Below are 21,673 nucleotides of genomic sequence, written 5' to 3'. Positions count from 1 at the left end.
AGCCAGGTGCATCGCATCGCCTGGCAGCTTGGACTGATGCCAGCAAGCTGCCTCGGCGATGTTTCGACCACATGAATCATCTCATAGTCTAACTTACTATTCAAACAGAATCCGTCTGTCTGTTTGTCTGTTTGTTTGTGTGTCCGCACTTGGCTCCCCAATATATTGCAGTTCTCAGTTTTGGTGAAATTTCGCTGACATGGGGTCAGTTATCGGCGCGTGGAGGTCAAACGGTTGCGAGGAGGTGGCTGAAACTTGCGCACCGCGTAGACGACGCTTCGGGCGTGTGCCTTTGCTGGGTCTGCAGTCGGTGGGGTGCACGGTTTGCGCGTGGCGAGCGCCGGAAGAACGCCAATGAAATTTTGATCGGTTCGTAGATCTTCATTGAGAGCCGGGGTCGACAAACTTTGTGGCCTAAATGCATGCCGATCGGCGGCGAGTGCCTCGCATTGGCGGATCGGCAAGTTATTAATTTGAATGAAAAGTGGCGAAAAAATGTGTTGATTTTCGTTGAATGGCAACAGTTTGTGATAGGATTTTACAAATGCACCGCGTTTGCCGCAATGCGTCACATTGGTCACAGGGCGTCATTTTTGCCGCAAAGCGCACAGTTTTGTCAAACATGGTCCGATATGGGTGCAATTTGGTGCCAAGATGCATGCTCAATCGCCGGGCGAAAATGCGCCGCGTTTGTCGCAATGCGCCACATATGCCACAAAGCGCCATTTCCGACAAATACGATTAAGCGTAATGGAATGGCACGAATAGGGGCAGGGCTGGGAACACTTTATGTCTGATATTTTAGTACTGATTGGATCCAATTATTCTGTGACCTGACATGACCCGGCGGTGTTGGTAGGGGTAGGGGTAGTAGTAGGGGTAGTGGTAGGGGTAGGGTAGGGGTAGGGGTAGTGGTAGGAGTAGTAGTAGGGGTAGTGGTAGGGGTAGTAGTAGTGGTAGGGGTAGTGGTAGGGGTAGTAGTAGGGGTAGTGGTAGGGGTAGCAGTAGTGGTAGGGGTAGATGTAGTGGTAGGGGTAGTGGTAGGGGTAGTGGTAGGGTAGGGGTAGTGGTAGGGTAGGGGTAGTGGTAGGGGTAGGGGTAGTGGTGGAGACAAAAGCAGAATAGTGGCCCGGGCTGATCCCAGCGGACGAGAGGTGACCTATGTGACCTGGCCTGACCCAAAGTGACCGGGGCTGACCCCTTTAACCCGTCTTGACCCCGTGTCACCCAAATTTCATCCAACAACGCCCTCAGAACAGTTCTTTTTTAAATTCTCTTCACATTTCCGTTCATATCTATGCTTCTAGACGACACATCGACATGAATCAAACACCATTCGAAAGCAAATTGGCTGGTGCCGCAATTTTTCCTACCACGCAGCAAAGCAAGTGGCGCAGCCGCTTGTCTAACTTACTATTCAAACAGAATCCGTCTGTCTGTGAGTCTGTCTGTGTGTCCGCACATCGTGTAGTGGGTTCAATTAACCTTGCCTACAGGGCAGACGGTACGGCGTAGGAGGTTGAAATTTGCACACCTTCTAGGTGACAGAGCGGGTCAGCGCCTTTTCTAGGTTTCGACTCGCTGGGGTGCAAGGTTCGCGCGTGGCGCGCGCTGGAAGGACGCCGATGAAATTTTGATCGTTTCGTAGATCTTCATTGAGAGCCGGGGTCGACAAACTTTGTGGACTAAATGCATGCCGATCGGCGGCGGGTGCCTCGCATTGGCGGATGGGCAAGTTTTTAATTTGAATAAAAAGTGTCGAGAGAATGTGTTGATTTTCATTCAATGGCAACAGTTTGTGATACGAGTTTACAAAAGCACCGCGTTTGCCGCAAGGCGTCACATTGGTCACAAGGCGTCATTTTTGCCGCAAATTGCACAACTTTGTCAAATATGGTCCGATAAGGGTACAATTTGGTGCCAGGATGCATGCTCAAACGACGGGTTCAGATGCGCCGCGTTTGTCGCAATGCGCCACATTTGTCACAATTTGCCATTTCCGACAAATACGTTTAAGCGTAATAGAATGGCACGATTAGGAGCAGGGCTAGGAGCACTTTTAAAGTCTGATTAAAAAAAAATATATATATTTATTGGATCCAATTATTATGTGACCTGACAAGACCCAGCGGTATTGGTAGGGGTAGGAGTATGGGTAGTGGTAGTGGTAGGAGGTAGGGGTAGGGGTAGGGGTAGTGGTAGGAGTAGTAGAAGGGGTAGGGGTAGGGGTAGTGGTAGGAGTAGTAGTAGGGCAGGGGTAGTGGTAGGGGTAGTAGTAGTGGTAGGGGTAGTAGTAGGGGTAGTAGGGGTAGGGGTAGGGGTAGTGGTAGGGGTAAGAGTATGGGTAGTAGTAGTGGTAGGGGTAGGGGTAGTGGTAGTGGTAGATGCAGTGGTAGGGGTAGGGGTAGTGTTAGGGGCAGTGGTAGGGATAGTGGTAGGGGTAGTGGTAGGGGTAGTGGTAGGGGTAGTGGTAGGGGTAGGGGTAGTGGTGGAGGCAAAAGCAGAACAGTGGCCCGGGCTGATCCCAGCAGACGAGAGGTGACCTATGTGACCTGGCCTGACCCAAAGTGACCGGGACTGACCACTTTGACCCGTATTGACCCCGTATCACCCAAATTTCATCTAACAACGCCCTCAGAACAGTTATTTTTAAATTCTCTTCACATTTCCGTGCATATCTATGCTTCTAGACAACACATCGACATGAATCAAACACCATTCGAAAGCAAATTGGCTGTTGCCGCAATTTAATTATTATGTGACCTGACATGACCCAGTGGTAGGTAGTGGTAGGGGTAGTGGTAGTGGTAGGAGGTAGGAGTAGGGGTAGGGGTAGTGGTAGTTGTAGGGGTAGTAGTAGGGGTAGGGTAGTAGTAGGGGTAGTGGTAGGGGTAGTGGTAGGGATAGTGGTAGGGGTAGGAGTATGTGTAGTAGTAGTGGTAGGTGTAGGGGTAGTGGTAGTGGTAGATATAGGGGTAGGGTAGTGGTAGGGGTAGGAGTAGGGGTAGGAGTAGGGGTAGTGGTAGGGGTAGTGTTAGGGGTAGTGATAGGGGTAGTGGTAGGGGTAGGGGTAGTGGTGGAGGCAAAAGTAGAACAGTGGCCCGGGCTGATCCCATCGGACGAGAGGTGACCTATGTGACCTGGCCTCACCCAAAGTGACCGGGGCTGACCCCTTTGACCCGTCTTGACCCCGTATCACCCAAATTTCATCCAACAACGCCCTCAGAACAGTTCTTTTTTAAATTCTCTTCACATTTCCGTCCATATCTATGCTTCTAGACGACACATCGACATGAATCAAACACCATTCGAAAGCAAATTGGCTGGTGCCGCAATTTTTTCCTACCACGCAGCAAAGCAAGTGGCGCAGCCGCTTGCTAACTTACTATTCAAACAGAATCCGTCTGTGAGTGTGTGTGTGTGTGTCCGCACATCGTGTAGTGGGTTCAATTTAGCCGGCCTACAGGGCAGACGGTATATCGTAGGGGGTTGAAATTTGCACACCTTATAGGTGACGAACGGGTCAGCGCCTTTTCTAGGTTTCGGCTCGCTGGGGTGCACGGTTCGCGCGTGGGGCGCGCTGGAAGAACGCCAATGAAATTTTGATCAGTTCGTAGATCTTCATTGAGAGCCGGGGTCGACAAACTTTGTGGACTAAATGCATGCCGATCGGCGGCGAGTGCCTCGCATTGGCGGATGGGCAAGTTTTAATTTGAATAAAAAGTGGCGAAAAATGTGTTGATTTTCATTCAATGGGAACGATTTGTGATACGAGTATACAAATGCACCGCATTTGCCGCAATGCGCCACTTTGGTGACAAGGCGCCATTTTTGCCGCAAATCGCATAGTTTTGTCAAAAATATGGTCCGATATGGGTACAATTTGGTGCAAGGATGCATGGTAAATCGCCGGGTGAAAATGTGCCGCGTTTGTCGCAATGCGCCACATATGCCACAAAGCGCCATTTCCGACAAATACGATTAAGCGTAATGGAATGGCACGAATAGGGGCAGGGCTGGGAACACTCTAAGTGTAATATTTTAGTACTGATTGGATCCAATTATTCTGTGACCTGACATGACCCAGCGGTGTTGGTAGGGGTAGTGGTAGGGGTAGGGTAGGGGTAGTGGTAGGAGTAGTAGTAGGGGTAGGGGGTAGTGGTAGGAGTAGTAGTAGGGGTAGGGGGTAGTGGTAGGGGTAGTAGTAGGGGTAGGGGTAGTAGTAGGAGTAGTGGTAGGGGTAGTAGTAGGGGTAGTGGTAGGGGTAGTAGTAGGGGTAGTAGTAACTAGTAGTAGGGGTAGGGGTAGGGTAGTGGTAGGGGTAGTGGTAGGGGTAGGGGTAGTGGTAGGAGTAGTAGTAGGGGTAGGGGTAGTGGTAGGGGTAGTAGTAGGGGTAGTGGTAGGGGTAGAGGTAGGGGTAGTGGTAGGGGTAGTGGTAGGGGTAGTAGTAAGGGTAGTGGTAGGGGTAGTGGTAGGGGTAGGGGTAGTGGTGGAGACAAATGTAGAAAAGGGGTCCGGGCTGATCCCATCAGACGAGAGGTGACCTATGTGACCTGGCCTGACCCAGAGTGACCAGGGCTGACCCCTATGACCCGTCTTGACCCCGTATCACCCAACTTTCATCCAACGAAGTCCTCAGAGCAGTATTTTTAAATTCTCTTCACATTTCCGTCCATATCTATGCTTCTAGACGACACATCGACATGAATCAAACACCATTCGAAAGCAAATTAACTGGTGCCGCAATTTTTTCCTACCACGCAGCAAAGCAAGTGGCGCAGCCGCTTGTCTTTATTACTATTTGTGGTGACGTAGTTTCTGTCTATTACGAAGGTCGCGACATGGTGCTACGTAGCGCGGGTTACAGGTCACACCGTTGCACCTACCGCACTGAAGTTTGCGCAACTCATAGAACAAGGATGGACATTGGACAACGTGCCTTTGATGGGTCTCAGCTCGATCGGATCGATAGCGAGCGCGTGGCGCGTGCCCAAAAAGTGCAAATTCGCGTCATAGACTTTCTATGCATTAATCGGCTGGCAAAATCGGACGAAAACAGCCAAATTTGCCCGACACGGGTCCGGTCCCGGTGCAATATCTCGGTAACCGTGGGCCCGACCGGTACCGGGAAAACAGCATCGTGTAGAGAATCGAACGGGCTATCGAATGGTGTGCGGTGCAGGGGTTGGCACGCGCCACGTGCACCGGGGAGGACACTTTCTTTTGAAAAATGGACGTTTTGGACGGATTTTGGAATTTATATTAATTTCAGGTGATCGTCAGACGGAATGAGTTGAAACAGCGCCTATTAGCAACAAAAATGTACCGTCTCTCATGGAAAAATTGTGAAAAGCTAATTGATCAAAAACAATGTGGAAAAAATCGCTGAATTAAATGGTATTTGGCCAAAATGTGCCACTAAATAATTACACGGATTTTGCTGCTTAACCTGATACGTTTGACAATTGAAAATGCTATCATTGGAAAGAGCATTCAATTCTCTCCAAGATCCAATCATCACGTTTGCATGACAAGCAACAGTATTCTTAAAAATATAAATGTTTTAAACCTCTGCAAAACGATTTTTAGTGAAAATTATCTACGCCTTTAATTTGTCATAAAACTACGCGCCTAAATTATAAAGCACATTTGACAGATTCTGAAGTGGAAAGCATGCTTATCAGACACGGGCACCTCGATACGGTGGATATTTTTTCCACAAACCAAAACGTTTAGCCGTCAAAAAGCAATCGACCGAAATGGATAGATAACCCAACCGACACAAGAACAACCGAACACCCGCCGATCGAAAATATCCCTTTTCGCGTTGCGGAGCACGCGGGTCACCCTAGTGTACCTCCTATTTTATTATACATTTATTAAATTCGCTCTTTCATAAAGTGTTCTACATAGACCTTATTATATGCATAGACAACTCCGGAAGAAGACTTTAGTGTACAGGGGGTTATGATCGAGAGCTGCGCGTTCGTTGGTAACCATGGTAACGTGTTAGTCAACAGTTCCGCTCATTTGTCGTTGCCAAAGCCATATGCATCCCAGATACATCCTAAGCAGCGGCCATGTCTAATGAGCTGGGTTCTGCGCTATTATTCTGGGATATACATACACGGCCCGGAAAGGATGCTGATTGGGACTGGCGTGCCGCGGCCAGTGCCCCGCAAGCCCAGCTCATTTAGTGCCGTCTTTGTTCTGACAGCAAGGTACAGAACAGGTTTCACGTGACAGGCCTGGCCAGACCTCATGCATGCGTATTCGGGTGGAAATTCCCAGAGATAGCTGCCTGCTGGAAGTTAATCTCGAGCGGATCGCGGAAATCACTCGACATGACAAACGTTTTTGGTGTGACTCTAATCCTTGTCTAAAATAAATTCAATAGATTTATGACATTGTTACGCTGATAGCAACTGGACAATAATCAGCTCCTTCTAGATGGTCATATGGTGCGGGTAATTGGAATGGTTTCAAGTATCGGGAAAAGTAGCCCCGCTGTGTTTTTAATTCTTCAATCGGTTATCTTTATTGATATATTTCCTATCCTGCGTATGCCTATATTATATAGTTCGTTTTTTTTTCAAAAGGACTTCTGGCTCCAGGCAAGATTCTTATAGATAAGGTTGGGATGCTAGTCACGTGATCCTTTTTCCTGCCTTTCCCAACCCTCCTCACGATTTTCATAAGCCTTGATTTATTCTAGAAAGGCTTTGCACAGAGGCGTTTGTAGTAAATTTATTTACAAAAACTAATTCAATGATATTTGAAATTAACAAACACATTTTTACTCGCAATCTCAAACAAAAGTTGAATTTATTCGCGTTTTAAATTAATCAGCTGGCAACCATCACCCATCATCCTAGATGTAGTCGAACTTAGCGCACTCGGATAGTGTTCAAAATTTGTGACGCTTACTTGTCGCTATGGCGACCGGGCAGCAGGGCTGCGGAGTCGGAGTCGGAGTCGGAGTCGACAGTTGTGACCGGAGTCGGAGTCGGAGTCGGAGTCGATTTTAGAAACCCGAGCCGGAGTCGGAGTCGAAGTCACCGAAAATCTGTCGACTCCGCAGCCCTGCTAGGTCTGCGGAGTCGGAGTCAGGAGTTGGAGTCGGTCGGAGTCGACAATTCTGCCCGGAATCGGAGTCAGAGTCGGAGCTGGTTTTTGAAAGCCGGAGTCGGAGTCGGAGTCGCCGAAAATCCATCGACTCCGCAGCCCTGCCGGGCAGTACCTACGCTTTTCATTCTTCAACGAGTGCTTGCGATCACACTTTTGAACTCAGTCTTTATGCGTCAGTTTGTGTGACGCGTCATATCTGAAACATATTTCGTGAGGCTCCAAAACCATTCAATTCATCTCCTTCAAAAGAAGTGTTTTATAACATTTTTGATATCTTTTTTGGGCTTAATTGCTAGCTCCATTCATCATGTCTTACGTGAGGATAGTCATTAGTCATCACTCGGGGACCAGTCGTTGAAAGCAAGAAACAACGACGAGGAGAAGGTCTTGTAAAAAGTCTCAGCGATTACATTGAGCATTAAATGTCGAAAATATTTTTACCCCCCACCGCCTCAGGCAACCACGTGCCGTCACCCACCTGGCTCCAGGTATGTTTTTCGAATAAGCGCGTGTTTTAGCGAGCAAAACGGGCAAAAACTAAACCTGAGAAAATCGAACGTCGGCTAATTTTATACCTAGTTCCTTTTTTAACCCTCGCCCGCACATGAAGGGGGGGTTGCCCCCCCCCATGTAGTCTTTCTGCTCTGCACTCAACATTTTTTGAGATAGAAGGCTGATTTTTCGTATAGCTGCTCCTCTATCCTTTCTTGATGTCCACTGAAAATTTCAAGTTTCTGTGGTTTTTGGTTTCGGAGATATGACCTTGTTTTTTTTTTCAGGTCATGTCATGACCCAAATGGCCAATTCTCAACATCTTGCGTTGTCTATGGGCCTTGTGAGCTTTTAACACCTTGATTTCGGCCTTTCATGCCAATCTTACCTCCCACCTATCATGAAACATGTTTTTGACGATGTACAGAGGTCAAGGTCAGGGTCAAGGTCAGCCTAGGTCATCTAAGATAATTGCGTTTTAGGCAAGCTGAATTTACTTTTTTTGGAATTTTTTGACTACATTTTTGGTAAAAGCTTCTCAGATCATGATTTCATGTAATATGGACACATAAACAATCGGTGCACACATCAGTATACACACAGACATACAAACACATATCATTGACCTTGACCTAACTTGACCTGAGATGACCTCAGCAGCAAAAACCTGGTCGGGTAGTGTGACAAAGAGATTCTACCTGGCTTGGCACCAGAAAACGGCATCGTCATCGGTATATGACAAGCAGCGCACTTGATATCCAACGGTGACCCAAAACAGCAACATTTTTTAGTTTGACCTGACCTGGAAGGTCAATGACTGACCCGAGAAGGTAAAACTGGGTATCATTGGATTTGTCTCTTCCCAAAGAATCCTTTTGGTCTTTACCGCTAAACTCTATCTCCAACAGGAACGAAATGGCGCGGGGGGGGGGGGGGGGTGGCGACCACCCCATGCCATTTTCCCCCCCCCATGTGCGTTCTAGGATGGGAAAATGGCATGTGCAGGCGAGGGTTAAGTTTGCCCGTCACTGTAAACGTCTCTTTGAACGCAGCGCGAGAATTGCTAGCTAAATTACTGAGAAAACTGGTATTGGTAAAACTGGTAAAACTGGCACACTATTTACTTATACCGGGTGGCCCAGAAAAAAAAACGTTCCCAATTTTAAATCAATATTTCTCAAAAAATGATAAAGATACAACATTGAAACTTCCAATAGTCAATGCGACATATATTTTCAGTCAATGGTATGATTTTTATGGTATTCGGTCAATCACTTTTCAAACGGTTCGTGTTTCTAGCATGCCATGTAAAAATCACTTTTTTGCTCTGTTGTTTACCAAAAATGTGAGTGAACGGGCCACTTCCATCTCGGCACCACGGCCTACAGCCATGACTGCTACTGGCAACTAGTCTCATTGGTGGTCCAGGCCTCAGGGTGACACATTCCCTCTAGCTTTTTTCCTTATTCGGTCGATTTACTATTTGATCTTCTTGAAGGGAGGGCGATCAGCAGTAACCCATGCACCGTGCCACTCCTTCGCCTCGAAACGGGACTTGTGTTGAAACGAATGGCATCCATTGACACAACTTTGGCTTAGTATTTGAATATTTGGCACATAAGTGTGACAAAAATATATAAAATAGCAACACACGTGCTGGTATCATTCAAGCCGTTCTATTTTTTTTTTTCTAACATGGTACGTCTAAGCCAATCATTACTTCCGTTCAACAACGGCAAAAAAAGCAAAAACGTCTTACTTGATTCAACATAAGATTGCTGGCTTGAAAATAATGGTACAGTGTTATAATTTGGCATACCAATGCGCAAAGAAGTGACGCAAACTTGATGAAAATTTTGGCTCGGTATTTGCACTCGAATTTGAGATATAGGCCTCCAAAGTTCGGAACGTTTTTTTGGGGGGCCACCCGGTATAAAAATCAAAATGTCTACTCTGTACGTATGTAACGCGTCAGTCACGCTTGGCGGGCTATTGCTCCGGAACGGTGCGGGCTACGGTGGTGAAATTTTCGACACAAGTCGGACGCGTGCATCTGTTTGTCGTATCAACTTTTCGCGGGGGTACGTGCAGCAGTGTGCACGTGGCGGGCGCATCTTTGCAGCATTTTGGGCCGCGGCCGGCGCCGAGCAGACGGCACGCGCCTTAAGCTCAGTTTCTTCGCTTGCAAAACTGGGTGAAATCAGAGCCGGAAGGTCACTGACCTTTGGCAATGAATACCGGAACAGAGCACCGCCGGCCAGGAGGAGACGCCAAATTTATTCTGGCCATAACTCGGCCGCTACCATGGGCCGATTGCAATGAAAATTGATTAATTACGCTGCGCGTAATGCTGGACAGTGGACACCTATAGTTACATATATAAAAATCAAAATGTCTGTACGTAACGCGTCAGTCACACTTGGCGTGCTATTGCTCCGGAACGGTGCGGGCTACGGGGGTGAAATTTTCGACGTAAGTCGGACGCGTGCATCTGTTTGTCGTGTTAAATTTTCGAGGGAGTGGGTTCGGCGGTGTGCACGTGGCGGGCGCATCTTTGCAGCATTTTGGGCCGCGACCGGCGCCGATCAGAGAGCACGCGCCTTAGGCTCAGTTTCTTCGCTTGCAAAGCTGAGCGAAATCAGAGCCGGAAGGTCACTGACCTTTGGCAATGAATACCGGAACAGAGCACCGCCGGCCAGGAGGAGACGCCAAATTTATTCTGGCCATAACTCGGCCGCTACTGGGCCGATTTTATTGAAACTTGATTTATTACGCTGCACGTAATGCTGTCCCTCTTTACGCTGCGCGTAATGCTGTCCCTCTAGTTGTAGATAGGAATAATATTTTCAAATAATATTATTTAACCCGGCAGGCGGTGGGCCTACCAGCCACCTTCCGCGCGGTGGGGGGGGCACTTTTTTGCCCCCCCGTATCTCCGAAACTACTGGACGGATCCGGAAAATTCAAACGGCGTTCGATAGCCCTGTCAAATTTGTTGAAGGAAACCAAATTTCATTGACCTCGGGGTCACCGATGACGTCACAGGTCAGGTCAAAGAAAATGTTTCACCGTTCACGGGGCTTCTAGGGAAAGCGCTATAACACCGAGTAAAACGCATTTTGCCGAAAATCAGCGATAAGGCGTCAGTTGTCTAGTACATATGTTGCTATTAGAGGTCACTGGTCATACCAGGTCAGGTCACAGGTCAGGTCACCAAAGGTCACCAAGGGTCACCACATGAGCCCAACTTTACTAAGGTTATGCGATGCATGTTTTATGGCCAGTTTTTCATTTCCAACTCAATGGTGTTGGTTATAAGACCATCAGGTACGGTTTAGGTCACTTTCTGGTGGAGGTCAGGTCAAGGTCAGGTCAAAAAAGGTCAAATTTCAAAGTTGATATTTTTGCACAAAATGGGTATCGATTCGATGCAGCTCGTCACGGGGAGTCTAATGGTGGTCTTTGTTTTGCGCTACGAGGTCTAGATTTGCTAAAAATTGAGTTTGAAAATTTGACGTCATCAATTTTGAACAGTTTTTTCGCTATAACTTGGCCAAAAAAAGAGGTATCGATCTCAAATTTAGTATGCTGATAGAAGGCGGTAGGGGCTATCACATATATTCCGGTTTTTTCGAAAATCAAAAATGTTTTTGGATTTTTTGGCTATTATATTCAAAAAATCTACTTTTTGATTTTTGGGGGTCAAAATCCCAAAAATTCGAAAAACCGAAATATCAGTTTTGTAGCCCGTTTAATTCCACACCTTTTATGTCTGAAACATTTTTCTGTATCTCTAAAGCTGTAGGCCTGACAGCCCTTCCCGCGAAACCTTTTTTAGGTCGGAAATGGCAAAAATGACGTCACTCTGACGTCATTAGCGGCCAACCTATCATAGCCTTTGGAAAAATTTTTGGTCACCATGTGCGCTAGCTGCTCCCGGGAGGGTACTGAAAGTTTGGTGACGATCGGCGCAGCGGTTCTCGAGATATATCGAAAAAACTAAAGGGGGGGGGGGGGCAAAAAAATGCCCCCCCCCACCGCCTGGAAGGTTAACATGCAATATTTCTGAAGATGCAAAGATTCTACTCGTATATTGATGTTTATTCGTTATTTTGTAATTCGGTGTGAAATTTGCTCTTTACTGTAAATGTTATCACAACTTATTATGAAAGGTCTGGAAAAAACTTGGCGATATTCAATGTTGTAACAATGTATAATAATTGATGCCGGATGCCATCCCAGAGCAGGGCCTCGGCTAACATGTTAACTACTGGGGCAAATGCCCCAGTAGAGTCAAGGAATGCCCCAGTAGTGGTCAGGTTTTGCCCAACCTCCACAAAATGAGTATATCTCAATATTAACGTACGTACATTCTTTCACTCGGGAGCAGTTGAAGACGTTTGTGGCAAGAAATCATGGGCTGAGGAAAAGGGGGTGCATGGTGTGCAGCTGCACCCTCAGTTTTCATAAGAAAACATAGGCGTGCATTGGCAAACATATCTTTTTGCATCCCCATAATCCAGAAGTTGCTCTTCGTTCGAAAGAGCGTCAAAAATAATGAGGAAATTACTTCGGCGACTTTTTTGGTCAGGTCAAAGTTCATGTCCTGGGGGTCATTGAAGACCAAATTTCGCCGATTTTCAGGTCGAATATCGACAATTTGCTAGATGCCGGATCATAACTCGGGAACCAACAGAGCTACAGCGCCGCGGAGAAGCGCATTTGATGGCCATATTAGTGTTCTTTCTGAGTATTTCTCTCAGATTTGACTAACTTCAACGGTTTTGCCTGCAGGGGGCAAACATTTCCCAAAAAGACGATTTTTCGGGAACGGTTTTTCCTACAATAACTTTTGACTCAAGCCTTGCACGAGCTTTCTTTTACCGACATCGTGTTAACCTCTCGTCAAGACGCATCAAATGAACTCTAATTTTACATGATAAGTCAACTTGAAAATGTGTCCTCAGGTAAAGTTCATGATCTAACCAGAAATTGCCATGTTGCATATCAGTGGATCCGTATCGTCGAGATGAACACATAGGGCGTTTTCATCGCTCTAGCATGCCTCTTTCAAAAGTTAGTCGCGAAAAACTGTTAGATACCATTCGTGACCTGAGATGACCTCAGGGGTATGAACAGGGGTCACGGGTGCCATTTTCATGTTCAGTGTGTCAAACCTACTTGTAATTCAGTGTTTGAGACTTGAGAGTGTTTAGAATGACTTTCGTTCAAAAGAGGTGGTTTAAAATTGTCTCCCATTGACTCAACCCGGCAGTTGCTGGGGTATTTCGCCACCCACCGTTTGCTGGGGGGGGGGGGCGTTAAACGCCCCCAGCCGATAACTCGAGAATCAATAGGCGCAGCGAAACGCACGAGGCGGCAAACGAAAGAACGCGACGAGACGCTTCAGATGAGTACTTCAAAGTTGAATTTTGAGGTCACAGGTCGGGTCAAGGTCAGGTCAAACACCTGAAATCGGGCTTTCAGTAGCATGGATTTCAGGACTTCGCAATGGGCGCCTCTCGTCATAAACTCTGTTAAAACGGTGCACAATCCATCATATAAGGCCTACAAGAGTGTCAGCTCCATGTAGGGGTCAATCAAGCATAGGTCAGGGTTAAGGTCAGGTCAACCGGGTAGGCACATATCCCCGAAAATCAAAACTGATATTCGCAGCCTGTGACACATGTTTTATGGGTAATTTGGGGCGTAGAACACGATGGTCACATTCATTTCATCATATGTGTACGTGTTTGGCTCAAAAACCTCAATTTAAGAAATGCATGTATCATGGTCGTGAAGTAGTCACGAGAAATTGCCAAGATTCAGTTCAAGATTTTGGAAAATGCGGAACGATAATCAATAATCGAAGATAGCCATTTGATTGTTCATGGTATTGGCAGTCTAATGGCGTTTACGGCATGTCTGTATGTCTATTCTGTGATTTTATATGATTTTTTGAACATATGCCGTTTTTGGTCGAAAACTCAGAAATCATGACGTCACTAAAACCTCGATATCTCAAACATTTTCCGACCGATTTTTTTTTAAACTTTGTCACAATAAACTTCAATTCCCTACAGGTACCCAAAATTTGGCGCGCCTGCGGCGCGCCGTTTTTATGCTATGGCCCGGCGAAAAGAAAGTGGGGGCGTTTAACGCCCCCCCCAGCAACTCGCGGGTTAAATACCTAGAGAGGTCGCAAAATAAACCGGTCACCAATGTGAAAATTAATTCCGAGATAAACATTTTGTACATGCTCTTGCCGTTATCAATCGCTGAAAGTGTCTAAGCGATCGGTCACTCGGTGTAGCTATGGCATATACCGAACCATTTTATGAGGTGAGGTCACTTGTAGTGACCTGGCCTTGAATGACCTTGGCCTGAAATTTTTACAACATGTGTAGAATTGGTTGATGATAAGATGTATTGACCTGGCCTTGAATGACCTTGGTCTGACATTTTTACAACATGTGTAGAATTGGTTGATGATAAGGTGTGCCGAAAACGGCGGCGCTCCACGCGGCCGTTTTTGAGATATTCGCGAAAAACAGCAATGAGAGGGGATGTTCAAACACCCCCCTCCCCCAGCAGGGCGCGGGCTAACACACTTTTGCCCCAGTAGTCAAAATTCCTTAGCCGAGGCCCTGTCCCAGAGAGCTCATCTCTTCCTATCCCCATTGCCCACTGATACGGTAGCCTGCCGGTTCAGCTAAGACAGACCATATTCCTCGCTTCGTTTCGTGCCGTTAGGTAGCTGTATAATTCCGCGGCGGTTTTACCTACCTCACACATCCGAACCATCGGATTGCCCCGACTTTGGATCCAGCTCGCTCCTAATCCTTCAACTCTTTAGCCGCGGGGTCAGACCACCGCAGTCTGGCTGTACTGCTCAGTAACCGGCTTCCGTGAGGAGAAAAAAACACGCCTTTGAACTATTCGCAGAACTTTGGGATATCCACTTAGACAGGGTGGATTTCCCGAACAGTTACGCGTACTTGAATCCGATTATCATATCCGCTGAACTCGAAATGCGTCTTTATGACAGCTCTGAATCCTTGGAGCGTAAGCCATGCGATAGCATTGTTTGAACGCGGCGTCAGTGAGCCTGCCCAGAAATGCGCGCTGTTCTGTTGTTCACGGGCGTAGGAACGTCATGAAAAGTGGGTGGGCCACCCTGTCAAGGGGCCTCCTTTTCCAGGGGGCCTCCTATTTTCAGGGGCCTCCAACTTTTGCCTCGTCCTGCTGGTTGCTTTCAAGTATGACCTCCAAATCTAGCTTCTGAGATCGGGCAGATGTACCTACCCAGGGGCGTAACCGCTTAAGTGAACAGTGCGGAACGTCTGCACCATTTTTAAAACTTATTCCCCCTCCGATTTTTTTAGAATCTATTTGCCGCAAACGGCGCATGACCCCTGAAAACCCTTAAGGCCGCCGTCCACTGTGCGGAATGCTTGCGGTCCGTACGGAATTTAGGTGGGCGCATCCGGTCCGTACGGAAATCGTGTGCGGACCGCATCCATGTTGTGTGGACACATATCGCTGATAATTGGCGTAATTATATTCAGTCCCGACTCGGAAGTCACGTTATGCAAGTCGCGCGTGACCTCCCTCGAGCTAAATTCGAAATCGGGTTATCAATCGACATCCGAAGTGGCTGTCGCGGCTGTCGCAGAGACGAAGTACCAAAGTACGACGTGTTGAACTTTGTGCGGAGAACGCAGACGGAATGGATGCGGACATGGCCCGTCGTCCGTCTTCGAGTTTTCAATTGCAAATTTAAGATTGAAGTTCAACTCTTTCAAGACAAAGTAATTTAATATTATTTCCTTGGCATGGCACCATCTTGTGATGCTAGGCAATGGCCATATTTTCTTTTTGTAACAGCTGATATCGAGCGTGCGTGAGCTCTCCGTTTGCTGTCCGGATGCGGAGACATTCCTGACCGACTCCGGACGGAGACCGCATGCGCCCATAGGGGATTGAGGGACCTCCCAGACCGAAAGTTTTGGGGGTCTCCTGTGGCCAGTATGAATAGAAGGACCTCTCAGTCCATCAGTCTCGTGGGCCTCTTCTGCCTGGTGTGATTATAAGGGCCTCTCAGGTCATCAGTCTCAGGGGCCTCCTCTGACTACAGTGTAGATGGATAGGCATCCCAGACCATCAGTCTCAGGGGCCTCTTCTGACTATTGAGGATAGAGGAGGAGTGAGGGTAGGGGGCCTCGGCTAGACCGCCAGTGTTAGGGGCCTATTCTGACTAGTGTGGATGGAGGGGCCTCCCAGACCACTAGTCTCAGACCTCTGACTAGTGTGGATAGAGGGGCCTCCCAGACCGCCAGTGTCAGGGGCCTCCCCAGACCAGTGTGGATATTGGGGCCTACTCAGATCCACTAGGGCCTCTCAGGCCATCAGTCTCAGGGGCTTCGACTGACAAGTATGAACAGAGGGCCTCCTTGGATCCATCACGGCCCCTTGGAGTCCGTGCGTGGGGATTCGTGGAACTTATTTTTACCGAGTTTGTTTATTCTGGAAGGTGACGACGTCCTCTCAAATCGAGACGAGGGGCCTCGAGTAAAAAGTGGGTGGACCAAAACACATGGTTGCCCCCCCCCCCCCCAACCTCGAAAAGTGGGTGGGCACTTGCCCACCTGCCCCCCCCCCCCTGTTCCTACGCCTATGCTGTTGTTGCAGTCCCCGGGTATGACTCGCCTCACCGCCTCCCTAAAAGATAAAACTATTCGCAGAAGTGCTCATAGGTACTAAGAAATGAAGTGCCGGCTACGCGATGTCAAAGACACAGCTGTCTCAGCTGTATATCGGGATATTGGATACGAAGTGTCGGGGGTATGACACTGCCCGAATCCCCTAGGTACGCCGTGATGTTGCACTGCTGGGAGCTCGAGGCCCACAGCCGACCCAGCTTCTGTCAGCTGGTCGAGCGGATCGGCACCATGGTCGACGGCTTCGCACCAAATGTGAGTAGCCGGGTCCACGTCTGAGTCGGGTTGAATGTAGTCTCTCTCTCTCTCTCTCTCTCTCTCTATCTCTCTCTCTCTCTCTCTCTCTCTCTCTCTCTCTCTCTCTCTCTCTCTCTCTCTCTCTCTCTCTCTCTCTCTCTCTCTCTCTCTATCTATCTATCTATCTATCTATCTATCTATCTATCTCTACCTATTTCTATCTTTCTTTTACTTTACGTTCCTCAATTCTCACTCACTCTCAGGTACTCATTCACTTAGCACTTATCACTTTATTCACTTAAGGCCGCCGTCCACTGTAACGGAATTCCGTCCGGAGTCCGTCAGGAATGTCGCCGCACGCTGACCGCATCCGGACCGCAGACGGAAAGCTCACGGACACTGGCGAACACTTTGTGAAGAGCAGTTATCAGTTATTACAAAAGAAAATATAGCAATTTAATGGCATAACATAGTGCTGCCATGTCAAGGAAATTATGTTTACTTTCTTCATATTGAAAGAGTTGAAATTCTTTCTTAAATTTGCAATGGAAAACTCGAAGACGGAAGACGGCCCCTGTCTGTGTCCGTTCCGTCTGCGTTCTCCGCAGAAAAGTTCAACGTCGGACTTTGTTATTTCGTTTCCGTGGCAACCGCTTCCGAAACACAAGCGGAGAGCTGACGGAAAATCAACAGCTGATTGCCGTTTGGATACGGTCCGCACGGAGCGCACACGATTTCCGTACGGACCGCAAGCGTTCCGCACCGTGGACGGCGGCCTTTATTCGCCCACTCACGTAACCACTAGTTTTTTTGTGTGTGTGTGTGTAGAGCCCACACACTAAAAACAAAAGCATTGATTCACAAGTTGAAATGCGACTCATCCGTCACGCCCAAACTTGGCGGCGGTTTCACAACTGCAAAATGTTCATTCCACATTCCACAATCTCGCTGATTTGTCATAAAGTCCGGCACGTAGAGCGTTTTCTTTGACCCCAGAGCTGTCGGCTTGTTTCTAGAGGTTGCGACCCTGACAGGAGCTTTAGACATCTCTCCGCTCCTTCTCAACCCAAGCAGCCAGAAAGAGCCGTGTCCCTGACCCGAGATCTCCAGTTTTCTCCGTGTTAGCAGCTAAGATGTGACCAACCAGTATTGGTGCAACATCCTGTATATACTTAACCCTCGTCCGCACATGCCATTTTCCCATCCTAGAACGCACATAGCCCGCGAGTTGCTGGAGGGGGGGGGGGCGTTAAACGCCCCCACTTTTTTCGCCGGGCGCTGGCATTTGGCGCTGCAGGCGCGCCAAATTTTGGGTATCTGTAGGGAATTGATTGAAGTTTATTGTGACAAAGTTTCAAAAAAATCGGTCGAAAATGTTTTGAGATATCGAGGTTTTAGTGACGTCATGATTTCTGAGTTTTCGACCAAAAACGGCATATGTTAAAAAAATCATATAAAATCACAGAATAGACATACAGACATGCCGTAAACGCCATTAGACTGCCAATACCATGAACAATCAAATGACTATCTTCGATTATTGATTATCGCTCCCCACTTTCCAAAATCTTGAACTGAATCTTGGCAATTTCTCGTGACTACTTCAGCACCATGTTACATGCATTTCTTAAATTGAACTTTTTGAGCCAAACACGTACACATATGATAAAATGAATGTCACCGTCGTGTTCTACGCCCCAAATTACCCACCAGTATAGCGCCTTTTGGGGCGACTAACGGAGCGAGCGAGGGGTTGAGTCTTGCACGTGCGAAATTTCGAGGGGGCACCTCCAACTGACTCGTGCACGGCACCCTAATGACCGGTTTCTAGCGATGTGCCAAATTTGAGCACAATCGGCCCAGCCGTTCTCGAGATCTGGGAGCGGCACCCTGCACGTGCGCACGTGCAAAATGGGTCCCAACTGACTTGTGCACGGCACCCTACTAACTGGTCCCTAACCGTGTACCAAATTTGAGCGCCATCGGTCCAGCCGTTCTCGAGATCTGGAAACGACCCCTGCACGTGCGCACGTGCAGCAGCACCCCAACTCTGGCACATGGATATGCAGTGCCTAGTGGGTGCCTACCTACATACCAACTTTCAGCGCAATCGGCCAAGTAGTTACCGAGATATTGCAACAATTACAAAACTGACACCTCTTCGTTTTGCACGTGGCACGTGCATAAGGGGTCACCTATATGCATCGGGAATGGTCCAATACTTGGTAGAAGGAATGAAGCTACCCTACAAAAATTACCGCGTGTAAATCGGTCAAGTGGTTGCTGAGATATAAGCCTCGCAAAAGCGTCCGCACGGCCGGCCGGCCGGCCGGCCGGCCGGCCGGCCGGCCGCTCATACTCAGAAATTTCCGTTAATCTAAGGAAAGACTTCGCTCGCTTCGCTCGCTCCGTAATAAAACATTTGTCACAGGCTGCGAATATCAGTTTTTATTTTCGGGGATATGTGCCTACCCGGTTGACCTGACCTTGACCCTGACCTATGCTTTTTTGACCCATACATGGAGCTGACACTCTTGTAGGCCTTATATGATGGATTGTGCACCGTTTTGACAGAGTTTATGACGAGAGGCGCCCATTGCAAAGTCCTGAAGTCCATGCTACTGAAAGCCCGATTTCAGGCGTTTGACCTGACCTTGACCCGACCTGTGACCTCAAAATTCAACTTTGAAGTACTCATCTGAAGCGTCTCGTCGCGTTCTTTCGTTTGCCGCCTCGTGCGTTTCGCTGCGTTTTTGGTTCTCGAGTTATCGGTTGTTAACGCCCCCCCCCCCCCCCAGCAAACGGTCTCCGAAGAACAAGGTCATATCTCCGAAACCAAAAACCACAGAACCTTTAAATTTTCGTTGGACGCTGAGAAAGGATAGAAAATCAGCGATACGCAAAATCAGACTTCTAGCTTTAAAAATGTTTAGTGCAGCGCAGAAATAAAACTACCTGGGGTGGCCCTTCGCCCCCGCCCCCCCCCCCCCCCCATGTGCGGGCGAGGGTTAAGCTACGAGGATAGCGGTGTAGTAAACCTGGTTAGTGAGTAACCGGGAAACGCAAGTGCTGCATGGGTAAGCCCGTCACAACACTTCACAACCGCCTCACTGACGTTGAGTTCGGACACATACTAACCTGACATCTGACACCTGATGTATCCGCCCCTGTGTGTAACACGGTGTCATCTGATACCTGGTGTATCCGCCCATGTGTGTCACTATGTCATCTGAAACCCGGTGTATCCTCGCCGTGTCTTTTAGTGTCATCTGACTCTGGCTGTTCCTCACAGGTGTATATGGTGATGCAGGGGCAGGGGTCCCCGCAGCCGGACGAAGTCGCTGGTGCGGCCACACCACCACCGGCCTATGTGAACTCACCAAGCGGGGGCGAGCCGGACACCAACGATCCAAGTCCAGTGTAAGCGCCGCCACACGGCGCTCTACCAACCATGTGATGCGCGATCTCTTTGTGATGAGTGTGTACTGTTCGTTGTGTTTCAGCCCTGGAGCAGAAACTGAGCCGCGTGCTGTGTCCCGAGAAAAAAAAAAGATTCGTAAAAGATTTAGTTGTGGACTATAGTGCAAGTTCCACTACGCAATTTGGCTGTGTTTGCGGAAGACTCATATGTGCTAAGATTCGGAGCTCAGATTATACGTTGTATCAAAGCCATGACCATGAGAAAGTTCGTTTGCGCTCGGAAGCTATGCGCCGGGCTGAGTAGTAGACGATGGTCTTCATGAAAGACAGACTGGCTTTTTTAGTTGCGGATGTAAGAACATTTGCTATGTTAAGTGTAATGAGCTGACATGATTACGCAGTGAGAGCTCATTAATTACATTCAGCTTCAGAAGTCGTGATTTAAGCTGTTTATATTGCTCATGTTTGTTGTCTGCTGATCAGTGCGATGATATGACGTACTGAAGGCTGTGCTCGTCGGCCTGTAGACTTGTTTGTGATAATCCAGTGTACAAACACGTCTCTTCTTCAAAACCAGCTCAGGTATGGTAGGTATATGGACATGTAGTTCCATGTAGTTCATATAGTTTCATGGACAATGACCTTGCCTAGTTCCGATAAGGCAACCGGGTAGGTCAATGTGATTTTGATCTCTTGAAACCCTGAGCAGGATGAGGAAGCGCCAATAGTGAGATACTTCTGATCGATGGTCGCTGAATCGGGGTACTGCATAACTCAAAAGGAGTTCAAAAGTTTCAGTCAGTGAATGTTCCTTTGTGTGTCATTTAAAGCAATGAGAGTTCCTACGTTTTTGTGCCTTTGTGTTTTCGATGGCAGTTTGTGCTTGTGTCAACCCCGAAACTGTTTGTCAATACATATTGCTTTTTTACGTTGGTTTTTACACCCCAGCATTTATACTTCTCTGGTTTTTATATGTTACGGGTTATATTATACTTGTGCTTAAACGATAAAGTGTAAAAAAAGTCATTGCTGCAAATCAGCAGCTACCTTACAGTTTTTGACTTTCGATTCTTTCGGAGAACAGCTGAATAACTGGCCCTCTCTTTACATCTGCCGTGCGTTTGTTGACACTAGGCAATCGCGCACACCGTAGTGAACGTTGGCGTCGCTGGCGCCTGTGTGGTGTGATGAGCCTGAACTGAGGGGCCGGACCTACCCGTCTCTTACCTCGGTATCCGGGAGGATTTGGCGTAGTGCGGCCTCGACCTCCGCCAGCTCCTATTGCGCGTGTTCCAGCTCTCCCTAGCTGAAAGACGCTGGAGTTGACGGAGGGAGACAAAGGAAAAATAAGAAAGAAGAAAAAAACGAAAACATGAGCGGCCGCCGTGTGGCGTGCCACTCACGCACTGGGGGCGCCCGGCGCAGTGTTCTCGCCAGGCCGGGCGGGCTGTGTTTGCTTACCCGACCGCTGGCGCTTATCTAGCCTCCAATTGGCGCCCGCACCCTCTGTGGTTGGCTCCCTCATATGCCGGACACCTCCAGGAAAACGGGGGCCGGCTGCACCTCTGACGCCAAGCGTTAATGTATTTTGCACAGAACTGACGTGAAAAGACCATACACACTTCCATCTTTCAAACCCGACAACACGCTATGCAACAACGATAGAAAACTTGCCC

The 21,673-nt window shown here is 48.0% G+C and overlaps 1 protein-coding gene across 1 annotated transcript; it reads left to right on the top strand.

Moving 5' to 3' along the window:
* The first annotated feature begins 16,404 nt into the window (after nt 1–16,404).
* On the top strand, nt 16,405–20,926 carry LOC122375884 (tyrosine-protein kinase receptor UFO-like). The gene is made up of 2 exons (XM_043355456.1): nt 16,405–16,595; nt 19,870–20,926. The coding sequence occupies exons 1-2, from the start codon at nt 16,467–16,469 to the stop codon at nt 19,999–20,001; spliced, it is 261 nt and encodes an 86-aa protein (XP_043211391.1). The 5' UTR covers nt 16,405–16,466; the 3' UTR covers nt 20,002–20,926.
* The last annotated feature ends 747 nt before the right edge of the window (nt 20,927–21,673 follow it).

Source organism: Amphibalanus amphitrite, unplaced genomic scaffold (genome assembly GCF_019059575.1).
Source record: "Amphibalanus amphitrite isolate SeventyFive unplaced genomic scaffold, NRLGWU_Aamphi_draft 001947F_arrow, whole genome shotgun sequence".
Taxonomy (NCBI): Eukaryota; Metazoa; Arthropoda; class Thecostraca; order Balanomorpha; family Balanidae; genus Amphibalanus; species Amphibalanus amphitrite.
The sequence above is the reverse complement of the archived record's forward strand: the minus strand, read 5'-3'. Positions and strand labels throughout refer to the sequence as shown.